The 25318-nt window shown below is 37.1% G+C and overlaps 1 protein-coding gene across 4 annotated transcripts in view; it reads left to right on the top strand.

The window, feature by feature from the left end:
* Ankrd17 (ankyrin repeat domain 17) overlaps nucleotides 1-25318 on the top strand; it is a 135043-nt gene that overhangs the window by 76293 nt on the left and 33432 nt on the right. Inside the window, exons 9-18 of one of the 4 annotated variants that reach the window (XM_059274648.1) lie at nucleotides 585-776; nucleotides 1292-1401; nucleotides 2830-2917; nucleotides 5589-5716; nucleotides 5938-6081; nucleotides 6416-6518; nucleotides 7938-8690; nucleotides 12955-13100; nucleotides 23935-24046; nucleotides 24208-24353. In XM_059274648.1, coding sequence (XP_059130631.1) covers nucleotides 585-776; nucleotides 1292-1401; nucleotides 2830-2917; nucleotides 5589-5716; nucleotides 5938-6081; nucleotides 6416-6518; nucleotides 7938-8690; nucleotides 12955-13100; nucleotides 23935-24046; nucleotides 24208-24353 — 1922 coding nt within the window. Of the gene's footprint in view, nucleotides 1-584; nucleotides 777-1291; nucleotides 1402-2829; nucleotides 2918-5588; nucleotides 5717-5937; nucleotides 6082-6415; nucleotides 6519-7937; nucleotides 8691-12951; nucleotides 13101-23934; nucleotides 24047-24207; nucleotides 24354-25318 lie in introns of all 4 variants that reach the window. The other 3 variants (XM_059274647.1, XM_059274650.1, XM_059274649.1) reach the window with 3 other exon arrangements.

The raw sequence follows: 25318 nt of genomic DNA, 5'->3' as shown, positions 1-25318 counted from the left end.
AGTGAATTAAATGAATTAGCCTCGGCTTGTTCAGCTTTATGTAAAATGGTGCTGAAAATAATACAACATAAGGCCTTAGAATTATGCTGCTCAGTGGTAGGGTATTTACTCAGTGTTTCCAAGGACTTGGGTTTGATCTCTATCCAGCACCACACAATCACCTAATCTGGTAGGCCATGGATGGTTCGTTCTCCAGCATTGCCCCTCCCTTAAATTCTGATTGAGTACATAAATGTACCTAACCAATCTGGACTGTTAATACTGCCTGGGAAATAGTAACAGCTTATTAAATGTTAGCTAATGTCATTAGTACATTTATCCTCCATTTTGAATCTTTATAGTCAGGAATTAGGTGATTTTATGACTCCTTTTAATCATAACTAGTACCTTCTTTTTAAACACTCTACCTACATATAGTAGATACCCACTTAAGAATGTAGGTTTTTTTCCCATTTACTTTTGACTGCCAAGAATAGGGAAGAGATACTTCTGTTCACTTTAGATATAGTTCATTAAAAAAAATTGTGTTTTGTTTGTGTCTGAATAAATTCCTGAACTTCCTTTAAATAGAATCTTTCTTTTAGGAGCAAATATCAATGCACAGACAGAAGAAACTCAAGAAACTGCCTTGACCCTGGCTTGCTGTGGAGGCTTTCTGGAAGTGGCAGACTTTCTGATTAAGGCTGGAGCTGACATAGAACTTGGGTGTTCTACCCCTCTAATGGAAGCTGCTCAAGAGGGCCACCTGGAGTTAGTTAAATACTTACTAGCTGCAGGTATGCCTTTTTGCATTTGAGAATATATTGCATGATATAAAGATCACAGTACAAGTATTTTTTATGTTGTTATGGCACACAGAATATGTGGTGAAAAGATAGGATATACTTTGTGTGTGTTCTGAATAATTTAGCTGTCACAGTAAGTATATGCAATTTTAACTTCAAGTACATTTATTCATATTTTTCTTTCAAAAATTTGTGTATGTGTGCATGCAAACATGCCACAGTGCATGTGTTCACAGGCAGAGGACAACTTGTAGAAGTCCATTTTCTCTTTCTACCATGTGGTCCTGGGGACTGAACTTGGGTAGTCAGGCTTGATGGTAGTTACCTTTATGTCCTGAGCAGTTCTTGCAGACTTTTCCCTCTTTTAAAGATGTTGTCAATGTACTCATTCTAGAAATGGATATGGATATTTTGTCTGATTTAGGAGATGTGGGCTATCTTGAAGAAACAGGTTTATGTTGATTTTATAAAATGGTTTTAACAGTGATAATTTTTAACTGTTACAGGAGCTAATGTCCATGCCACGACAGCAACAGGAGATACAGCTTTAACGTACGCCTGTGAAAATGGCCATACGGATGTAGCAGATGTCTTACTTCAGGCAGGTGCAGATCTGGTAAGCTGTATCACTTAAATATTTATAAAAAGAAGATGAATTATGAATTTTAGCACACGCTTGTGCACCTGGGAGGCTGAGGCAGAAAGGTGCCTAAGAGTTTAAGGCCACCCTAGGCTACTTGAGTCCAGAGTCCCAAGGCCTTCCTGGACTCCATGGTGAGACCCTGCCTTTGCAAACAAAGGCAGAAAATTAATAATTAAATCAAAGGCATATCTTCTCACTTTGTTGGTGTTTTTTTTTTTTTTCTCCTTTTATTAAAAGTCACATAGGTTTGGTTTTGTTGTTGTTGTTGTTTTGTTTTGTTGGTTTTTTTTTACATTATTTACTTTTTCTTATTTTTGTAATATTCAGTTCACTAATCCCATGCACTTACAAAGAAATGTTTTCTGCTTAGAGATGGTATTACAAATTAAGTTTTCCTTCCTTAGTTGTTTACTTAAGGTAAATGTGGTTTAAAAGCATTTCTTTGTAGGTTGGGGGAAAAATTGCCTACTATGTTTTGAGCATTATTAATTAAAGTGTTAAAACATAAGTATTTAATAATTTTGTCCCGTGGGTAGTACATAAAGTAGTAAAGAGGGTAAAATGGATTGTAAGTGCATTCAGTGCAGGGTATTAAGAGAGGTCACAGGGAATGTACAGAGAGTGATAAAGGTCAAAAGATGTAACTAGTCATTTGAGATACTAGTTCATTGGCTGGATGGGGTTTGGAAAGGGAGGCCTGGTCAGAAGAGCTATATAATTGAAATTGTAGGAGTTGTCTGAGTGCTTGGAGGAAGGTGTGAAGTATCTGTGTGGAGGGAAGATCTAGTCTCACCGTAGTACTCAGGAGACTGGGAGTTCAAATGGAACTGGGAGTACACGACAGAGTGAGTTTTGAGGCTAACCTGTGCTACATGAGACTCTTTCAGAAAATGGTCGTATAGATTATAATCCTATCATTCAGAAGACTGAAGTGGGAGGATCACTGTTGTATGTGAGTCTGAGATATTGTAGCAGGATCTCACCATTAAAAAGGGTGAGCAGATTGACTATCCAATGTTCGAGTTCTACAATCATTTTTATAGAGAAAGGACATTTTCCAGCTTGAATTAGATGAAGTGTCATTTCAATGCTCTTCTGAAGCCTGGGTGCCAGCATGCCAGGCTTGTATCTATTGCTGCAGCTTCTGGTAACTAGAAGTACAGGTGTGTACTACTAATCCCCTACTTCAGGTTTCAGATTATTACAATAAAGTGCAAATCTTTTTTTTAATTGAAAGTATATTTTCTTAATTTGCTCATTACATGATATTTAATATGCTTGGGTTCAGAATTAAGTTTACTTTTCCTTTTTTTTTAATGAAAAGATTAAGTATTCCCTTGCAATTAAATATGAGTTACACAACAGTGAGGTTTTTTTGTTTCTTGTTTTGTTTTAAAACAGGAACATGAATCTGAAGGTGGAAGAACTCCTTTAATGAAAGCTGCCAGAGCTGGTCATGTCTGCACAGTTCAGTTCTTAATTAGTAAAGGTAATCTTATGGAGAAGTTTTTTTTTTGTTTTTTTTTTGTTTTTTTGTTTTTTTTTTCTTAACTATCTACCCAGAACTATGCTAAGGCATTTTGACCTTTGAAGGGTAAAGAACATTTTGTGGTTATTACATGATGTGGAGAAGGGATGCTCCTAACATTAGTAATAAACATCTCATAATATTTATAATAGCTGTGAGCTACAAAAGACTATTACACCAAGTAGCACTCTTGAGAAGAAACACAAAGAAAATTTCTTCTGTGTAAACTAGTGTATGTTTAAATCCTATTCTGTTTGTGTACTACTGCATTGTTTTCCAACATGGGTTTTTGTTTGTTCCCCTGATGAACTTGGGGCAAGTACCTTTCCTATCTTATGTTGTCCTCTTTTTAAAAGATAGTGGGATAATTTTAAATTGAATGAAGAAAGTATTCAGAATTAAAATGTGATATGTATCAAGGTACATGAAGATTTTTATTCATACTCAGCAATTATCCTTTTCAATTCTTTACTGACCAAATAAACACGAAACTTTAAATTATTTCTTCAGTATTTACTGTATAATCTGTTAAATCTTTTTTCAAGAATTAGTTTTATTCTTCATAGCAGATTAAAAATACTACTTCTAAAGCAAAGAATCGGACAGAAGTGATTGATAAGTGAAGGGCCATATGCACCTTGGAAATGTTTACTCTTTGTTCAGTAGTCTTCAAACTTCTTATAGATTAAAAAATCAGAAATAAATTTTTGAACAAATTATTCCAGGATAAGTTGGTACAGATTGGTGAAATATGCATGATGGTGACACACTTCAAGACTGGATTTATGTCCATAATTACTGCCCTCCCTCCCCACCCCCTCTTTTTTTTTTTTCTGAGACAGGGTTTCTCTGTGTAGCACTGGCTATTCTAAAACTAGCTCTGTAGACCAGGCTGGCCTCAAACTCACAGAGATCCACCTGCCTTTGCCTTCCGTGTGCTGGGGTGAAAGGCATACACCACCACTGCCCTGCCTTTTCTTTGGTTGAATTAATTAGATTCCACTTTCTGTAACATGAATTGTAAAGGGTCTTATTAATAAAAAAAAACGGAGCCAGACATCGTGGTGAAAGCTGAAAGGTCAGAGAGCAGAACAAGGCACAGCCAACCTTACCTCACTAACTCCTCAGCCGATCCTGTTTCCATGAATCATCGGACTGAAAGCCTCTGAGTCCTCACTCCTGAGGGTCTCATTTGAACTGCTGCCTAATTCCTGTCTCCATCCAGCCATGTCGCTTCCTGGGATTAAAGGCGTGTGTGCTTTTCAAGCCGGGGCATGAGATCTCAAGTGCTGGGATTAAAGGCGTGTGCCACCACTGTCTGACTCTGTTCCAGTGTGGCCTTGAACTCACAAAGATCCAGACTGGATCTCTGCCTTCCAAGTGGTAGGATTAAGGGTGTGTGCCGCCACTGTCTGTCCTCTATGTTTAATCTAGTGGCTGGCTCTGTCCTCTGATCCCCAGATAAGTTTATTAGGGTACACAATATATCACCACAACTTTCTTCCTGCAATTTCCAGTTGATACTTAATCCAGTACAGTAATCCAAGTCAGGGGTACAGCTGAGGGAGAAAGTATACCTGCCCTCTTCCCTCTGATAGGAGGGGTTGGGGGGAGAAACACTAGATTTTTCTATTCCTTGTAATTTTTTTTAAATTTAATGTATTTAAATGTATTTATTTAATGTAATTATTAATGTATTAAATGTATTTCAACCTTAGAAGACACCATTGCATGCATGCAGTGCCCACAGATGCCAGAAGGGGGCATCAGATCCCCTGGAACAAGTGGTACCCGTGCTTGTGAGATCTGTGTGGGTGTTGGGAACCAAACTTGGATTGCCTCCGAAGAGTTTCAAATATTCTTAGCCATTGAGTTAACCATCTATCTTCCCCTGTATTTTACTTTATTAATACAATAGTTGCCTTAGGTATGATACAACCTTGTATTATCTTTACTGATATATACTAAAGTATTTATGAGAAAAATAGATCATATTTCTGTGGGATTTGCTTTAGAATAATTCTGTATAGGAGAGAATTTTCATGAAAATGAGGATTTTTGTGAAACGAGAGGCTGTTTATAATCAGTGGAACTGGATAATGAGTATGTGAAGTTTCATTGCACTGTTGGCTTTACTCTTTATTATTTTTAAGTTTTCCATAATTTTGAGCCAATGAAATGAGTCAGTGAGTATCACTGGGTAAAGATACTTTCTGCTTAGCCTGATGACCTGAGTTTAAGGCTTAGAACTCACATGGTAGAAGGAGAAAACCTTTGACCTCCACGTGCATACCATGTTACATATGCACCCCTATATATATGCTTGTGTACATAAACACTAAATGATTTGTAGAATTTTGCCATAACTGGGGCTGGGAAATGGATCAGTGGTTAAGAACACTTGCCGTTCTTCCAGAAGACCTGGGTTCAGTTCACAGCATCCACATCAGATAGTCCACAGCCTTCTGTAACTCGAGTTCCTGGGGATCCAATGTCTGGCCTCCAAGGGCATCTACACGTACATGGGGCATAAACTCACACAGGTCTGCACATATACATATAAATTAAAAATGAATAAATCTTAAATTTTTTTAATCACTCTACTAATATATTTTTTCTATGTCTGTTTTAGGAGCAAATGTGAATCGAACCACAGCTAATAATGACCATACTGTACTGTCCCTGGCTTGTGCAGGAGGTCATCTGGCAGTGGTAGAACTGCTTTTGGCTCACGGGGCAGACCCTACTCACCGTTTAAAAGTAGGTAACTCGAATGGTTAAGGCAGCATTATGAATTCCTCATCTTGAACATTATAAAATTGCCACATATAAGTTGTATTTGTAATGATATTCTGAGTATTAGTTGTCTGACTTTAATATAAAAAAAAATTTCCTATTAGATACTTAACTTGAATGTATCTGAGACCTAATAGCTTTCTTAGTGTACTAACTTTTTTCCCCTTCTATATTCGTTCTTTTAGGATGGCTCAACCATGTTGATAGAAGCAGCAAAAGGTGGCCATACAAGTGTTGTTTGCTATCTTTTAGACTATCCTAATAATCTACTTTCAGCCCCTCCACCAGATGTCACTCAGCTAACGCCCCCATCCCACGATTTAAATAGGGTAAGATTCAAAGTTAAAGCATTTTATATTTCTTTTTAGCTGTAATTTTCATTTAAATGAGATTATCTTTGTTAAGATGAAGCTCTATATAATTATGCCAAGGCCATTGTTATTTGGTATAACATTTATGTTCTAGATTGATGGAATTATGATTTCCTTTTTTAAAATTATGGTCAGAATAACTGGAATTCATAGCCACTTTTAAAATAATTTGATATAAATATGTCACTGTCTGAAATTGGTTATTAAATATACATAGCAACTCTGCAAGTTATTCGCGTGATGATGACATGTGTACTGAAGAGGAAATGACTGTTATCACCCTCTTCCTTAGGCCCCTCGTGTACCAGTTCAAGCACTGCCCATGGTTGTCCCACCCCAAGAGCCTGACAAACCCCCTGCCAACGTTGCTGCCACTCTGCCCGTTAGGAACAAAGGTCAGTTATACTTCTAAAGACTTTCTTACATGTCCAGGTCAAATTAGAATACAAAAACTAGCCCTTCAAAGTTATTTTTCACCAACAATGAATTTACTAAGTTGGTATCATTAAAGCTTTTTTGTTTGTTTGTTGTTTGTTTTAAACTAATGAAAAAGCAACTTTCTGGGAGAGAAGACAGGGACTGAGAGACTCAGAAGAGACTCAGGTGCTCTTTCTGATGGAATTCTGATATCCACAATTTCCTCCAATGAGTAGTCATTTTTATTCATGTTAAGCTGGATACAGTTGCATGACAATTCCGATCATTTTTATTTACTATTCCTAAGTCTGTAGTGACACGAGGCATAAAGATTAAGAAGTTGGATCAAATATTAAAATTCAATTTAAAGAAGTGGTTTAACATAGATTTATATCTAGGACACTTTTTCCTCAACTAATAATTCAAAGATACATAAGATACACTTTCTTAGAATTCCAAGGTCCATTTTTTGACTTGTGTATGTCATACCATGCCTGTTAAGTATGTCCCCAAACATGACACCTACCAGTTTGAATCACTTTTTCTTTTGAAAAGTTTTTAAAGAAACTGTGATTTTGGCATCTTGGTTTTGGCTACCTGTATTCTTTTAGCAACAAGTATGCTAAGCATTCCCAGCAGTTGTTTCCGGTCACCACCACCAGCCTGTTGTCTTGGCATCCTTTTCAGTTGGTTGCTAAACCCGTTGGCCAGAGCAGTCTGTTTACCTGGCTGTCAGAAGATACAGAGGGTGGCATAGGCCAGCATCTTTCTTTCAAGGAAACTAAATCCCAGTTCTCTATTGGCCGCGTAGCTGTGTGACTATGTGAATTCTATCTCTTTCCTTTGTCAGTCTTGAAGATGGTAGGTCCTAACAAAGACATACATTTTAGTTGGATTTTAATTTCTTGGTGCATCTCAGTGGTTTGGGCACTCTCTGTGTGTTTGTGTGTGTGTTTATCAAAGGCACAGACATTTATGACGTGTGGAAAATCTTGATACAGACATCTAAATTTTCTCTACACCTTAATAATTTAGCTGAATTTTTCTGCTCTTATGATGAGTTTTTACATTCTGACCATATGAAATACCTACACATAGCCTTAGACTTGACTTTAACTGGACCACTTAAGTGTCACCAGCTTTCATCCCTAATTTTTAAATTAGATATTTATAAATTCTAAACTCTACTTTCAGAGATGACTCTATGCACATAAAATACATACATTTTGTATTTGTGATAGAGAAGGTGGACTTATGTTTAACTCCTTAGAAGTATATTTCACCTTCATGGATATGATACCTTGGTGCATAACTGTGGGCACTAAACCTCCCAACAGTAACTCTGTAATGAGGATGCCATTCATGTGCACTTCTGAGGGGGTTTCTTTTTCACACAGCTGCTTCTAAACAAAAGTCCAACAGCCATTTGCCAGCAAACAGCCAGGATGTACAGGGTTACATCACCAATCAGTCTCCAGAGAGCATTGTAGAAGAGGCTCAGGGAAAGTTAACAGAACTGGAACAGAGGATAAAAGAAGCCATAGAAAAAAATGCACAGCTGCAGTCCTTGGAGCTGGCTCATGCCGACCAACTTACCAAGGAGAAGATCGAGGAGCTGAACAAAACAAGGGAGGAGCAAATTCAGAAGAAACAAAAGATTCTGGAGGAACTACAGAAAGTAGAGCGAGAGTTACAGCTGAAAACTCAGCAACAGCTGAAAAAACAGTATCTAGAAGTTAAAGCTCAAAGAATTCAACTTCAGCAGCAACAGCAGCAGTCTTGCCAACACCTGGGACTTCTTACTCCTGTTGGGGTTGGAGAGCAGCTTTCCGAGGGAGACTATGCACGCTTACAACAAGTGGATCCTGTTTTGCTTAAAGATGAACCCCAGCAGACTGCTGCTCAGATGGGTTTTGCACCAATCCAGCCTCTGGCGATGCCTCAAGCTTTGCCTCTGGCAGCGGGTCCCTTGCCTCCAGGGTCCATCGCAAATCTTACAGAACTTCAAGGAGTGATAGTTGGACAGCCAGTACTGGGCCAAGCACAGTTGGCAGGGCTGGGGCAAGGAATTCTCACTGAAACACAACAAGGGTTAATGGTAGCCAGCCCTGCTCAGACCCTCAATGACACGCTGGATGACATCATGGCAGGTGGGTTTATATTGTTATGAGCAGGTATCAAATATGATTTGCTTAAGGCCAGTAAGAGTGTGCCAGAATTTTTTTTTTTAACCATTACTCAACTTGAGAACTATTTTTGGACTCTTGACCCATTATGTCTTTAGAAATATTAGTGTTAAGAAGTTCTCAGATGGCTACAGGTCAAATTAAAGATTAGTTTATACAAGACAAATGACCAGATCTGTCTGTCTTAGATCAGTAGGCTGGGAATCCAGGCTTTTCAGTAGTGGATTGAGTCTTGGGTTTTTACTTTTGGTTATCTTTTTCACTTTTAAGTTCAGAACACTGGGGTTGGATTTTTGGCATTTTTGCTTCTGTATTCACACCAATAAAAGAAAAATTGATAAAAGTTGAAGTACAAAGGTATTAGGGTATATTAGGAAGTCTAATTGTGATAAAAAGAAATACTTAACTTACTAATGTACCAAACTTGATGATGGCTATTTAAAAACAAGCAAACAACAATCAAAACAAACACCTTTACAACATTAATAAAGTACCAACCGATTAGAGTCCGATTCTACTGTATGTCAGTGTTTTTATCCCCTGTGAATGCTAATGTATAGTCTGTTTCTGACTGTATTATGGAAAGGTGTGTTACCCTGACAGTATGGGAAGTAACATGTTTTAAATGTGGAGCCAGAGAGTTTGTCTTCTATTCTAATGAGGATTGCAACTTGAGAACAGTTTTAATGCTGCTTATTTGGGACTAATTTTGTGAATTGTGTAACAGTAGAATGAGATTTCATAGCGTTATAGGTCATAAAGAATGCTCTGCTACCTAAAATAATTTTCCTTCTTCAGGAAGGAAACTTGATAAGGAAGGGAAGGGGGAGAATAAAGGAAATAAATAGTTGTTGAATTTTGATAATTTTCTTCTGATTTCTTCCCACTTTTTATTTGTCTTTACCTGGATAATTTACTATTTCTAATTTAAAACTATTTGAGAAACATTTATTATGATGAAGTCATACATTAATATAAGGTTTATTTTTTTAAAGGAAAATATGCTTTGTAGCGTTTAGATATTTAGGTTGAGATAGTACAGAAACCGAAACAGGTAATGAGGTAGATTTTGCATTTCAAAAATTGGTATAGTTTCCCAGACCTTTTTTTTTTTAAATCGTCTCAGCAATATGTGCTATGAAAACCTCTGCTAATCTTAAGAGTAATATAAACCTATATCAGGATAATTGTTAGTAGTAACTAATAATAAGAATTGTAACAATCTTAATGTAAGTATAGATTTTTAAGACCTAAATCCCTATTAATCATCACTAACTGGTTATGATACCTAATAAACTTTAAAGACTTTAACATTGTATGACAATTAACTTACAGTAGTTATAAATCCAAAATTTATACCATGTTCATGGCCATTAACTTAGATCATAATTCTCTATTGTATCAGTTTACCGAAGGATTATAGAGTTAAGTGTTACTTATTAATGAAATGAAGATTTGGGACGTTCTATACCAATGACTGTTGGAAAGTGGGTTTTGGTGCACTATTAGAGTTTACCTGATGTACTTGAGCATAGTTGTCAACAATTTGCTGATTGTAAAATTTTTTAATTCTGATGAGAATTATTAGATGTTTGTAAAATAGCTTTTTTAATTAATTCATTTATTCCCAAAATTTCTGTGTGTTCAAGGTTGTTCCTCATAAAAAATTTTTTTGCTTTTTTTTTCTTTTTCTTTTTTCTTTTCAATGAACGTAAGATTTTAGGGATTATGACCAATTTGCTATTTTCTAAAATGGCATCTGTATCATGCTCTTCATGTGGGTAAAGAGACATACCCAAGCGGAAAAAGAACAGAATTAAAAATAATCTTACTGTCTACCTACAGATGATCCCTACCTAGTATCTCAATCATATTCACATGTCTGTGCATATATGTGCACGTACAGGCACACAACTTTTTCCTGTATTCTCCTTGTTTGAATAACTTCTGATCATACTTGTCCTTTCAGCTGACTAAGGATCATTTCCATTCCTTATTTTGGGCTTCTTGAGTAACACAACCTCGTTTGGCCTTCTTTCCCTAAGCACTGTTCCCCTCTCTTTCTTAGTTCTCACTTGTTAGGTTTTTCCTAGGATGTTCTCCTTCTGGTGCTGAGCTGGCCAAGTCTTCAACCTTCCTTATTCCTCATACTCACCAAATCAAAACTAGGCACTTGTTTAACCTCTCTTAACATGTGCCCCTGTTTTGTCTTGATGACACTGTTCCATTTCTGTTGTTAAAACCTTTCAAGCATGCAGTTTTCCCCTCTCTAAATTGAATTTTAAAATGTAAAGAAAAAGTCTTAGAATTTAAGATTTTTCCTCTTATCTGTGTAGTAAATGGTTGAATGATGAATAGTTAACTTACTCTTACTTGATAAAACAATTTGAAGGGAAATGAGGCTTCTTTCTTATCATGAGATGAGATGATGAGAAGATGAGATGAGAAGATGAAAGCAAACAATTTGAAACAGCCCACAACAAGAAAACTAGGTTTAGTAGGTTCTTTAAAATATTATTTTAGTTGGAATGGGGATTAAAATTTAGACATTTAACCCATTTAAATTAATAGAATAAAAATCAGTGAGGTCTAAGGATATCTAGCTTAGTTGATGTAGAGCTTGAATAGCATCCATGAAGCACCCTGGGTTTGATCCCTAGCACTCCATAAAACCAGTGGTGCACTTCTATAATCCCAACACTTAGTAGGGCGGAGGTAGCAATAGCAGAAATTCAAGGTCATCTTAAACATGGAACCTATCTTAAGAGCTGTAGATTTTATGTGATTTTGAAATTTATGTATAGGATAGGAACTTTCAATGAAATTATTTGATTCTTAAATCTGTGCATGCTCGTGAGCCTGTAATCTTAGCAGTCTGAAGTAGACTCAGGAGATCAGGATTGCAAGGTTGAAACATTATCTATAAAGGAATCAATAAGACTATCAAAAGTATCAGAGTCATTAGCACATGCTCCTTCCTTTTGATCTGGTTCCTTAATGATTCAGATGTTTTGTTGTTTGTTTTTTTTGTTTTGTTTTGTTTTTTTGTTCTTTGTTTTTCTTTTGACTTTTAAGTGGACTAAAAATGTAAAATTATAGAATGTGTGTTGCTATAATGTACAGTGTATGTTTGTGCCTGACCTAAAGATTTTATGTAAAGTAGATTTCTTAATTGATAGTCATGTTTATAACTGTTACAAGATCAATTTCACTATTATTCTTGGCAAGATAAATTCTTTTGCCTGGTTTCAGACTCAGCTGTGACTCTCTGTTTTGTGTCTGATGGAGTTGACAATACTTGGGAACACACATCTGCACTCTGTTCAGAGATTACTATTCACGATTTAATACCAGTGCAGCAGCATTCTTACTGTGGGTGAAGAGGAAGATGTTCACACATGAACTACAGAATTGAGTTGTTGAGAGAACAAAGTCCCTTAAGCTAATTTTCAGTTTATTCTCTGCCTCTGTCTTTAGCATTATTCTCCCACCCCAAGTACAGATCTAACTAGACATTATTTAAATCATATATGTGGGTGAAATAAGATTACAGCGGAATCCTACATAGAAGAACAAGAATCCATATTGGGAGGATGATTGTGTAAATATACTTATTTCTAGCCTAATCTTAATTTTGTCCTAAGTCAGTGTGATTGCCAGGTGGGATATTTTATTCCTCTCAGAATGATTTTTAATGTGAGAAAATACATAGTTGAAAACATGCTTGAAAAAACCGTCACACCAGGGCCTTCAAAGTTACCATTGCCCTGTAGTGGTTAGTAAATATGTGGTATTTTAAATAGTTTGACTTCTAGGATCTTCCATTCCAACGGTGAAGTAACTTTTATTTGCTCTACAATACAAGGTGTGAAGTTTGGAAGTTTAAAAAAAAAAATCACCTTTCTTTTTTTTATTCTTGACTATTATCATTTATTCCTTTTCTGTGCAATTTTAGTACGCAAAATATTGTTTTCAGGATTATTTTGAATTAAGATTTTTATGGTTACTTTCATTTAAAAAAGAATGTGTCTTTCAGGAGGATTATTGAATGGGAAGTGTATCATTCAATATACGTTCTAATTTGGGGCTGTCCACCAATCAAAAATCATCAGAAAATTAGTTATTAATGTTATAATAATCTCTTATAGACATTTTTAAAGAAGTATTTCTTACTCTTTCCTAACAATGTTTCGTCCTTATTAAGTGCAGTTATTTTGTTCAACAGCAGTCAGTGGAAGAGCATCTGCAATGTCAAACACTCCTACCCACAGTATCGCTGCTTCTATTTCCCAACCTCAGACTCCAACTCCAAGTCCTATCATCTCTCCTTCAGCCATGCTACCTATCTACCCTGCCATTGATATTGATGCACAGGTAAGCTCCACAGTAGGAGAGATGGTTTCCCTGGAATTACACCACCTTTAAATGTTAACTGTCAATGATCTTAACACCTTATGAAGACGGCAGATACAATTAAAAATTAAAATCCATTTTTAAAAAATTATAATTCAGGCATGGAGGCTCACACCCAATCCTAGCATTTAGAAGGCTATGGCAGAATTATGTGAGTTTAAGGCCAGCCTGGGCCTTCATAGTTAATGCCAGGCCTCGCTGAGCTAAAGATTAAATTTAGTTTAGAAATTACTAGAATGTAAAAGAAGTAGTTTATGTAAGATTAAAGTGAAACCACAACTGTGATCCCAGCCGTTGGGAAGTAGGGTCCAGAGGGTCATGAGTTCCAATGAGGTTAGCCTCAGCTGTGTAACACTGTGAAGTTAGTCTAGGCTGCATGACCTCCTGTGTCAGTAGAACAAAAATTAGGATCATGTGTATTTTCCTAAATAGATAATGGATTGTTTACAAAAGAAAATGCTGGGAGTATAGAGAACTTATGGAGTACTTAAAAGTCCTGGGTTGAGTCCCTAGCCTCACCAAAAGGTGATACTGTAACTTCATGAACTGTATTTTTCTATACATTATATATTCTTAGTTGCATTTTATAACTTTTCCCCTTGAGATAGGGTCTCCCTATAGCCTAGGCTGGCCTCAATCCTGGCAACCCTCCTGCTTAAGCCTCCTCAGTGCTGGAGTTACAGGCATGAATCACCATGCTGTGGGATATCTTTCTATACACTGTGAATATGTGTTGCTCTGGTGGGCTAATAAGTAAGCTACATTGGCCTATGGCAAGGCAGCTTAGAGGCAGGCAAGAAATCCAAGCAGAGATACAGGAAAGAGAAAGGTGGGATGGGAGAGACACCAAACTGCCATCCAAGGAGCAACATGTAATGGGACACAGGTAAAGCCATGGAACACATGGTGATACATAGATTAATAGAAATGGGTTAATTTAAGATGAAAGAGCTAGCTAGCAAGAAGCCTGCCATAACCATACAGTAATTACTATAAACTTCTGAGTGATTATGTTATAAGTGGCTTTGGGACCTCAGGTCTGTGCAGGACACAGGAAACCTTCCAGCAACATACCATACCTGACTTTATATTGCTTTTAAAGATTATGATGGAATTATGTATGGTGTGAGGAAGTACATATTTTACGCAATTTTAGCTGGTAACAGATTGCATGGAGGAGATAGAAACACTTTATTTCTTGGGATTATCTGAAGGAATATGTGTATGAGTGAAGAACGATACTGTTATGGTTTAGAAAGCTTGAGATCTGTTAGGTAAGCAGCTCTATTAAAAATTAGTTGATTCCCACTCAGGAGGCAGAGGCAGGTGAATTTCTGTGAGTTTGAGGCCAATGAGAGCTTCACAGTGAGACTCTGTCTCAATAAATAAATAAAGAAAATTTAGTTGATGCAGGACGACAAGGTTCCTCATTACAAGATTTCTGTAACTCACATACTGGAAGAAGAAAAGCACCTCCTACCAGCTATCCCCTGACCTATATGTGTGCTATATCATATGTTCCCACACAACACACATACATTTTAAGATGAGCATGAAATCCCAGAGCAAGATGGGATTGGCAAATTTAGCTTGTTTTATCTTGAAAAAGGCCAAAAGGCGGCAGGCATGATGTCACAAAGTCTGAAATCCCAGCCCTTGCAGAGTAAAGGCAAGAGGACCAAGGGTTCCTTTTCCGCTACATAATAATGAATGAAGTGAAATTAAAAAGTATAAGTTAGGAGAAACTATTGAAAAAGTTAAGAATAAGGAAATGTTTGCAGGGTATATTTGTAGTATTTTGATTAATGCCTGGGGTAAGGGAAGTATATGCTATTAAAACTTCCATCCAGATTTTTATAAATTTTAATTTCAAGAAACAGGTCTATACCGTTAAAACCATGTACTTCCAAGCTATGAGAGTTCCTTTTTTATTAAAATGTTTCATAATTGTTTTATATGTGGGTTTGTGTTGTTTTTGTTTTTGCTCTTTTGTGGGGCCTGCCACCGAGCTCCCAAATAAATCTCACACAGAGGCTTATTCTTACTTATAAATGCCCAACCTTATCTTGGCTTGTTTGCCAGCTTTCCTTAACTTAAAAATATTGTGTTTGTTTTTTGCCTCTGGGCTTTTCCCTTTCTTCTGTAACCTTACTTCCTTACTCCATTGCTGGTTGTGTAGATGGTGACTGACCCCTGATGTCCTCCTTTTCTCCCTCCTAGATCTCCTCTTCCCAGATTTCTCCTTCTATCTATTCTCTCTGCCTGACAGCCCCAGGTATCCTTTCTCCTGCCTTGTTATTGGCATTTCAGCTATTAGACCATTGGGTGTTTTAAACAGGCAAAGTAGCACAGCTTCACAGAGTTAAACAAAAAAGTAACACACCTTAAAATAATATTCCCCAATGGGTTTGTTTATCCTTAGAGAGGGTCTCACTCTGTAGACTAAGCTGCACTGAACTACAGAGATCCCCTGCCTCTGCCTCTTGAGTGCTGGGATTAAAGGTGTGTACTATCATGCTCAGGCTTGTTTTATGTGTGAGTGTTTGAATTGCGTGGTTGTGTGTGTATACCACAAGTGTGCCTGGTCTCTGTGGAGGCCACAAGAGGGCATTTGAATTCCTTGGAACAGACAGCCATGAGCTGCCATCTGGGTGCTGGGAATTGAACCAAGGTTTTCTACAAGAGCAGCAAGTTCACTTAATCACTGAATCCTCTTTCTAGCCCTAAAAAAATTGCTGGGGAATATTTTAAAGAAATTACCTAATCCTCAGATCAAGTCACTGCCATTACTGTCCTGAAATGAGATTAATCGTTTTGTTTATTTGTCATATTGCTTGGCTAAGGAGGAGGAAGGCTAGGAGCCAGACTCATAGCTGTAATTGTTGTTTGTTTTATGTGTTTGATAGCTATGAGTCTTGCCCTAGCTTGCTTCTTGGACTCATGTCTTCTGGGTAGGTAGAATTACAAGTGTGCAGCACTATTGCATTCAACAAGATACCAGTCATGCTGCTTAGCCTATTTTAAAACTGAAAACCACATTCATGTATATTTATTGTTGATCAAACTGTGGAATTCAATAAAACTTGGCATTAGATATGTATTATTTCCTTTGAGATTTTATCTTGAGACTATTGCATTTGACAAGAAGTATGTTTTGATTTTTAGGGGACCAAGAATGAGCCCTTATACAAAGTTAACTCATGTTTTCAAAGCATTTTCAAATAAAATGGGTCTAAAACTATGTGCCCAAGTGTGACTGTGATTTTACTGAATTAAGTTACTGATGATGAAATTTCACTCATGTTACTGTTTAACCAACAGTCGTGTAAGTTAACTGAGAATTTACATAAATTAAAATAAACTTTCGTTTACATATAAAGATTTGACTATGGCTCCTTAAAAATATGGCTCAGCAGTTAAGAACACCTGCTGCTCTTACAAGGGTTGAGTTCTTAGCACCCACATGGTGGTTGACAACTATCCTTAACTCTAGTTCCAGGTGATCCAGCTCTCCTTTGGCTTCTAAGGGCACCAGGCATGCATGTGGTGCACATAAATGTAGGCAAAGCAAAGCACTGAGGCCTAAAATACATGAATATAAAAAAATTATTATCTGGTTCCTATTTTGAGACTTTTTAAAACTTCTGTTGCATTTTTGCCTAACAGAAGTTAAGTTTGAGTGCTTATCTAGATACAGAAAAATTTTTTGAATCTGGAGGGAAAAAACCAGCCAAAATTATAATTATGACACTTCTTCCTGACTTAATTATTGAAGTTAATTTAAGAAATTTGCTTCTTTGTCAAGCAGATACTTCAATAAAATTTTTTAAGAATCCTTTTCTCTTTTTTTGGCACATCCTTCTAAAATATTTGATACTAAAATAAAAATCCCATGGACTCTGATGTCGTGAATATTTTTGTTTGTATGACCAGACTTTGCTGGAACACACAAATGAAATACTGAAAAGTCTCAAAAATCCAAAAAAAACAAACAAACAAAAAAAACTGAAAAATAGAGTGCTAAGCTCCTGTGAGAGATTAAACACTTTCTAATGGGATAGAGAGTCTGATTCTGTTGATGCTATTCAGAGGTGAAGCGGGTATATTTGATTCCTAGCATAAACTGAGCAAAAGGTTTCATGAAGCAGTAAATAAGATGGAGATTAAACTTGGGTACCCCTGAATTAATTTTTTTTGATTTTATGAAATTTGATTGAGTCTCATAAGCACTAAGTAACTATAGGAAAGGACTAGTTGTTTTGTTTATGGTGTTTTAACACTTGTTTAAGCCTTTTAGCTTTGTTATTCTCAAACTGTTATGAGCTTTTCTCCAATTAGAAGTAGTAATGTGAGAAAAACGAATAAAAAGTTATTATACCTTATTTCCATCCCTTATTATCTATCCAAAGTTGTAGGTGTGGGCTGGGAATGTGGCTCAATTGGTAGTGTGCTTGCATATAGTATGCACAGAATCTTGGGTATGATTCCCCAGCACCATATAAAACCTGATATGTTTGTTTGTACCTCTAATTCCAGCATACCGGTTGAGTGAGGAAAATTAAAAGTTCAATGTCATCCATTGGTACATAGCATATTTGAGGCCAGCCTGGGTTACATGAGCTATTAAGTTTAACTTCTCATGCATCAAGACTTAAATTATAGCTAAATGTAAATTATAGTTGGGCATAACAACTCATTCCTGTGAGCCTAAAACTTGGAAGGTTGAAATAGGAGGAGAATTATCTTAAGTGGAGTACAGAGTGAGACTGCCTGAATACTGCCTCCCCAACTCCTAAAAAAGTAAAACAAAATTGTGAAGTATGTGAAATTGTGTTTTACCTTCAATCGTTAGTTAGATGTTTTTTCTATATTCTTATCAGTTTTAGAGTCTAGAGAAAAGTTTCACTGTAATGATATAACAAATAATTGAGGAAGTGAAGAGGAAATTATGTGTAATATACATGAAGGCCTGCTACTATGTTCTGGGTATGTTCATGCGCCTATAATCCCAGAATTTGGAAGTCTGAGGCTGGAGGGCTGGGAGTTGGAAGCTAACTAGCCTGGCATGTATAACAAGACCCTGCCTCAAAATAAAAAGCAGTTTCCTTTAAAATTGTAGCTTAGAGCAGTTATAGAGATGGCTCAGAGTTTAAGATGGTTTCCAGCACCCACATGGCCCTCACAAACTGCCTCTAACTCAGGTTCCAGGAGAATTCATACCTTTTTGTGACCTCTCAGCACTCAAGACAGGGAGGTCCTGAGGGCAGCCTACATTCATAATGACACTGTCTCATAGAAAAGTGATATGCATTCAACTGCTACTTCATATGAACTACTTTTAGAAAACTTACTAAGTTTAATTTTACTGATTATTTTCATTTATTTGATATCCTGAAATGTTAGTTTACTCCTTAAACTTACACATAATCTGGCAGTATAAAAAGATGAAATATTTGAAATTGTAAAGATTTTTTTTGTAGGTATATAAAAATGTTGAGCTATTTCAGTCTTTCCTGGTTTTAAACATAATTAATGTAATAATAACAAGTGTACTTCCTATAAGAGTTTTTCAGCCTGTATAATAATTAGCTATTAAAGGAGGTTTCATTTTTGTACAGCACTCTCACATATTTTTTGATCCTTTGAATTACGTCACATGTATGGCCATAATGTTACCTGCACATGTCTTCTTAGGAATTATGTAAATAATTCATAAGGTATTTGTTTTATTGATTGTTTTTGAGACAATTTCTCACTGTGTAACCTTGGCTGTCCTGGGACTCACTATGTAGACAGGCTGGCCTCAAACTCAGAGATTCACCCCATACTCACCTTCAATCTGAGTGTTGCCACCCTGCCGTTTTATAAATCATACATACATACGTACATACATACATGCTTTTTTTTTTTTTTACACACACCCATTCCTCCCAACCCCCTTTTCTTTCCATGTTTGAGACTTTGCTTTGGTTGCTTGATAAGGAAGAAAGTAACTGCTTGGCCAGTGTGTGATGTTAAGTCCTTAAAGGATCCTTCCTGTACTTTTCCCTCTCTGACACTTATTTATTTCTGTTCACTGTTAGTCATTGTTAATATTAAACTATTTCAGTTATTTTTACTGATGGGTTGTAAAGCAGGGTACTATCAGTTTGGAATTATGTTAATGTTTGGGGGATAGAAGCAATCTTTCAGAACTTTTAAGTTCTCATGTTATCTTAAAAATATTTGTTGCAAGCCAGGCGGTGGTGGCACATGCCTTTAATCCCAGCACTCTAGAGGCAAAGCCTCTCTGTGAGTTCCAGGCCAGCCTGTGCTACAAAGTGAGTTCCAGGACAGGCGCAAAGCTACACAGAGAAACCCTGTCTCAAAAAACCAAAAAATAAAAATAAAAATAAATAACAACAACAAAAATTTGTTGCTTCCCGTTCTTCATAATATGAAAATGGAGTGGACCTTCTCATTTTTGTAACTAACTTTAGTTCCTTAAAGAATTTAACATCTCAGTCGGGCGGTGGTGGCGCACGCCTTTAATCCCAGCACTCGGGAGGCAGAGCCAGGTGGATCTCTGTGAGTTCGAGGCCAGCCTGGACTACCAAGTGAGTTCCAGGAAAGGCGCAATGCTACACAGAGAAACCCTGTCTCGAAAAACCAAAAAAAAAAAAAAAAAAAAAAAAAAAGAATTTAACATCTCTCTTTGCTCAGCTTTAAATTTTTTTCATTTGTCAAAATGTATAGTTTAATGAGCTTTTTAAAAATAGTTTGAACTTAATTTCAAATCGACTCTGTACAGTATTTAACTAGATCCTGTAGAATGACCCATATTTACTTTGTAAACCTGAGATTCTGGAATAGAGCACTTGGGAAAAATGATGCTTAAAATTAATATTAGCTTAATTTATGCTTTATAATGAGGGAAACTATATATTATTGATCACTTGAAATTTTTTCATTGTTGTCCTTTTCAAATTTGTATATTTTTGTGTCTTTCAGTTAGACATGAATATTATAATTTACTCTTTAGTCTCAAAGAATTTTTAAAACTTTTAAACCTAAATCTATTGGTGGACTACATACAATTACCAGAGAGGACACAGGACATGGGTGTTTAACAGTCTCACGCAGACTATGTTAGATAGGCTTTGGGATGTAGTTGGAGGAGTTTGCTGTCTGAAGTGTCCTTCTTGGTCTTTGAAAGCCCTCTCTAGTAGTTACCAGTTTAGTGTGCCCATCAGAAAGTTGTTTCTCTGAGCATTGGTTGCCTTTTCTCTAAAATCAGACAAGGTTTCTTTTCTTTCCTTTTTCAAAATATAAAACTTGAAATGAAGATCATATGTTGAAGCACAGAACTGTCACTCATTGAAGTTTCATGTCCTTCTCCATTGTTGTAGTTGGTGCATCTCTCCCTTGTGGCCATCCCTGATCTCTGCAGTCAGTGGCTCTTCTGCAGAGCAGCTAGTGCGGCTCCCTCTCCATCACTGACTAGTAGGCTTTTTCTCATTTCTTGACTCTTGATCAGTTTCACTTTTTGTCTTGATTTTAGTTTTTTGTAATGGAGTTTGGCTTTTACAGTTATTGGGAGGGTATGACTTGTATTATGTAAATATTACTGTATAAGAACACTGTAAATATTTAAGCCTGTTAATAGTCTTTGAATATGTGAAGTTTTACAGCTGTTGTCATTCATTCAACATTCAGTTAATGTATTCTGGACAAAATATTACATGGTAGGTTGAGAATGAAAATATAGTACATGTTCATTAGATTTTCAAAAGTTTAGTGGGCTGGCCATGGTGCAACAAATATTTCATCTCAGTGCTTGAGAGGCAGAGGCACGTGGACCTCTGAGTTCAAGGCCCACCTGGTCTTATATAGTATGAGCCTATCTCAAAAAACAAAGATTTTTTTTTTAAGTCTTCTGAAGACAAAGAAAATGGTGTGGTAATAGAGATATAAACGTATTATCAAAGAGAGCAATGGAGTTTGCCCGATACTTGTACGCTCTGTAAGTTCAGGTGGGATTGAGTTTCCAGGCCAGCCCCAGCTACATAGTGAGACAGATTTCAAAACAAACCACTAAGGAAAAATAGAGGCATGTTTTAGAACAGTTTTAGTTACCACATTAAAAAGTAAAAAGAGCAGAGTGTGATGGCACACTCCTTTAATCTCAGTACTCAGGAGGCAGGTGGACCTCTGTGGTCTACATAGGAAGTTCTAGGGTAGTCAAGGCTTCAGAGTGAGACCTCCCCCTACCCCAAAGAAGGAAACTCACCCTAATGCTTGCAGAGTCAGGGGCAGAGGCGGGTGGATCTCTGTTAATTCAAGGCCAGCTTGGTCTACATAGAGAGCTCCAAGACAGGACTGCAGAGACCCAGGCTCAAAATCAAAGAAAAAAGAAAGCAAGGAACCCCACTATAAAAAGGAATGAGTCATAAAGCTGTTTTTTTTTTTTCCTGAAATTTTATGTCATAGGTTAAGTCTTGAAAATTGGTGTGTATGTTGAGTTTGTAGTTAATAGTGATCCCATCGTTTTGCTTTAACTGAGAATGGTTTTAGTATTGAAAGTCCCTCTTTAGAGTGGCTTTTCCCACAGAGTTCTGTCAGCCTGTTTGGTACAGTGCTTCTCAATTTTAATATGAATTTATATTGGAAATACTTTTATTTATATTTAAATTTAGCTACATAGTTGAAAAGCACATTCACATGTTCATTTTCTCAGACTACCTATTTATTAACTTAAAAATAATTTAAAAATGGAGGCGGGCAGATTTCTGAGTTTGAAGCCAACCTGGACTACATAAAGTGCTTCAGGTCAGCCAGAGCTGTGTAGTGAGAGTCTGTCTCAAAAGCCAGGCAGGGCGGCGTTTTCATGCATTCCCAGTATCCATAACTATCTGAAGGAGTGAGAGACCCACCCTCCTGAGCTTTATAGTGGGACCCCCTCTCCAAAAGAAGCACCCCACTAGCCATGCTAGTCACACGTTACTCGAGAAGTTCAGCTCTGCAGCATCATATCATAATTACAATCTTGAGTAGTTTTCAAAACATAGTGTATCCCACGTGTTTTAGTCCTTAAAAGAATTTGGGGCCTTTATTTTTAAAAACAGCTAAGTTACTGAAAACAATGGTTTATTATTTGTTTTCAGGGTTTTTTGTTTGTTTGTTTGTTTGTTTGTTTGTTTGTTTGAGGCCGGGTTTCTCTGTGTAGCCCTGGCTGCCCTGGAACTGGCTTTGTAGACCAGGCTGGCCAAAAACTCAGAGATCCTCCTGCCTCTGCCTCCTGAGTGCTGGGATTAAGGGTTTTCGAAACTATGCTCAGCACAATTTTTAAATTTTAAGGCTAAATAAAAAAATTTCAGCGTGATTTTTATGGGTCCAACACAACTAATTTGGTCTGTATACAGAAGATTCTGTTGATTTCCTGCATGTTGTAAACGTTTTCTGCTCTAGCTAGTAGGACCTGTATCCCTGGCCCTGTGTTCCTGCTCTTGGTGTTGTACCTGGTCTATTTCCTGCCCTCTGATAATTTCCTCATGTACATGGGCTGGTGAGCATCAGCTGAAGACACCAGAGGGATTCTCTGCTCATCTCCAGAACACTCTGTATAGTCCTTCCTCTTTAAACTCTCCTCAGCTAGGCTGGGCACCTGCTATTCCTACATTTGTATTCCTACATTCCTATGTTTTTGTCCTTAGGAATCACTGTTCTGTCAACACACATTTTCAGAGAGAGAGAGAGAGAGAGAGAGAGAGAGAGAGAGAGAGAGAGAGAGAGAGAGCGAGCGAGCACGCGTGTATGTGTTAGGTCAGGCATGGTGACACATGCTTATAATAGCAATAGAAGGGGCTGGGGAGATGGCTCAGAGGTTAAGAGGACTGACTGCTCTTCCAGAGGACCTGAGTTCAATTCCCAGCAACCACATAGTGGCTCACAACCATCTGTAATGAGATCTGGTGCCCTCTTCTGGCATGCAGGCAGGCAGAACACTACATAATAATAAATAAATCTTAAAAAGAGAGAGAGAGAGAGAGAGAGAGAGAGAGAGAGAGAGAGAGAGAGAGAAAGATCTTGTCTCTCAAAAAAAAAAAAGGGCAATAGAGGTAGAGGCTGAGGGAACAATACAAGTTCAAGGCCAACCTGGGGTACAGTGAGGTTCTATCTCAAAAATGTAAACAAAAAGTTATTTGAAATAGAAACATATCTAATCTGTTACTCTGTTAATATGTGGCAGCAAAATTGAATTCACACTATTTATCAATTTTATACTTGAAATTAGCATATGATAGAAACCCATTCTTTTATCCTTTGGTGCCATTAATAATTGCTTATAAAGTTTGAGTATTATTTGTAACCCTAGCCTAGAAAGGTCACTGAAGCTAGGCATATGGAACAGGCTTGTGATTTCAGTCCTCCAGTGGTATGGCAATGAGGAACAAACAGTTCAAGGTCATCCTCAGCGAGGGCAGACCTAAGCTAGCAAGTTTCAGAACCACCACCACCAAAAAAAGACAAAGGAAAAAACAAACTATGAATTGGCTTCTTATTGTTGTAAGGGTCGGCAGTAAACCATATTCCATACAAATGCTTCTTGTAAGCCTGGTGGCATGCACTTAAACCCCAGTACTCAGGAAGGAGGCCTGAGGCAGGAAGATGGTACATTCTAGCTAAGCTTGGGCCACATAGCTTGGTGTCTTGATGTAATAGAGGAGCACATATGTATCTGTTTTTGCCATTAACACTGGAAAGTTATTTAAATAAACTAATTAAACTAATGGCTTCTTTTTCCTTCTCTTCACAGACCGAGAGTAATCATGATACTGCACTAACGCTTGCCTGTGCTGGTGGCCATGAGGAACTGGTACAAACACTACTGGAAAGAGGAGCTAGTATTGAACACCGAGACAAGAAAGGTAGCCCTTATTTTTGTTGGTTTTATTTCATGAAAGGTTTGTGGGAAGTATGACTTTAGAAATAATGAGTTTATAGCCACATATTGGTGTTTGGTATATTGGACAGCAATTGTTACTGTTTCTTTGCTTAGCATGTTGTAAGCAGATTTTTTTCCCCCTAGGTTTTACTCCACTCATCTTGGCTGCTACAGCTGGTCATGTTGGGGTTGTAGAAATATTGCTGGATAATGGTGCAGACATTGAAGCCCAATCAGAAAGAACCAAGGACACACCACTGTCCTTGGCATGTTCGGGGGGCAGACAGGAGGTAACATTTCCTCTTAGTGTAATTTCTTTTTCTGTTATGTACTCATGTATTTGTTTTCCATATATGAACATTTTGCCCATTAGATTTATCAAAGTAACTCACATTACTACAAATTAGCAAGAATAGGGTTAGTATAATATTCCAACAAAAGTCATATAATGTATACAGTCCTGTTAATCTGAAAATAGTTCCTGCCGTAGGAATCCTGTGTATTGCATTTGTGTTAAGAGAAAGATTAAGCATTCCAGATGAGATGTGCAGTGCTTATGTCTCCTCATCCTTCCTCTTCTAGAACTTCAGACAGACCAAATGATAGGAGTTGATCATATAGGCACAAGAAAGTGGAACCGTGCAATCGATTTTGTGTCTGATAGCATTTAATGGCTAGCAGTTAGCCTAGTTTTAGAAGTCACTCTGTCATCTATGTTAGTTTCCTGTTCAGCTTAGAAAGGGCTTGTTGAACAAGCCTAACAACTCAGGATCTCCACATGGAATGAGGGAAAGGACTTTGTAAAGTAGTCGTTTGATCTCCACATGTTCACTGTGGTACATGCTCCCATATTTGGTCCCATACAACACACAATGAAAATCAAAACAGCTTAAAAATTTGTCTTTTTCCCTATCCCTTCCTTCTAACTAATCAGATAAGCTCACTAGGTTTTTCAAAACAAACTAGTAAAAGAAATTTTTAGAATTCCTATCCAAGAGTGAGAAATGTAGTAAAAAATGGCACAAATACATAAAAGGTAGTACTCTTTTATATTATAGATTAAAAATAAAGCATGATACACACATGGAGTGTTTTTTGTTTTTTGTTTTTTGTGGCGTTTTTTTTGGGTAGCTTTTTATTTAGGCTACTTCTATGGCTTCTTCCCCTTGCTAATAGAGTATATACAAAGGCTCATGCTTGTGATGATAGCACAGCCCCTGTTCTGGTGTATTGCTTCTTCTGGGTTTCATTTGTA

This window comes from Peromyscus eremicus, chromosome 10 (assembly GCF_949786415.1).
Source record: "Peromyscus eremicus chromosome 10, PerEre_H2_v1, whole genome shotgun sequence".
Taxonomy (NCBI): domain Eukaryota; kingdom Metazoa; phylum Chordata; class Mammalia; order Rodentia; family Cricetidae; genus Peromyscus; species Peromyscus eremicus.
Note: the sequence above shows the minus strand (reverse complement) of the source record. Positions and strands in the feature narration are given on the sequence as shown.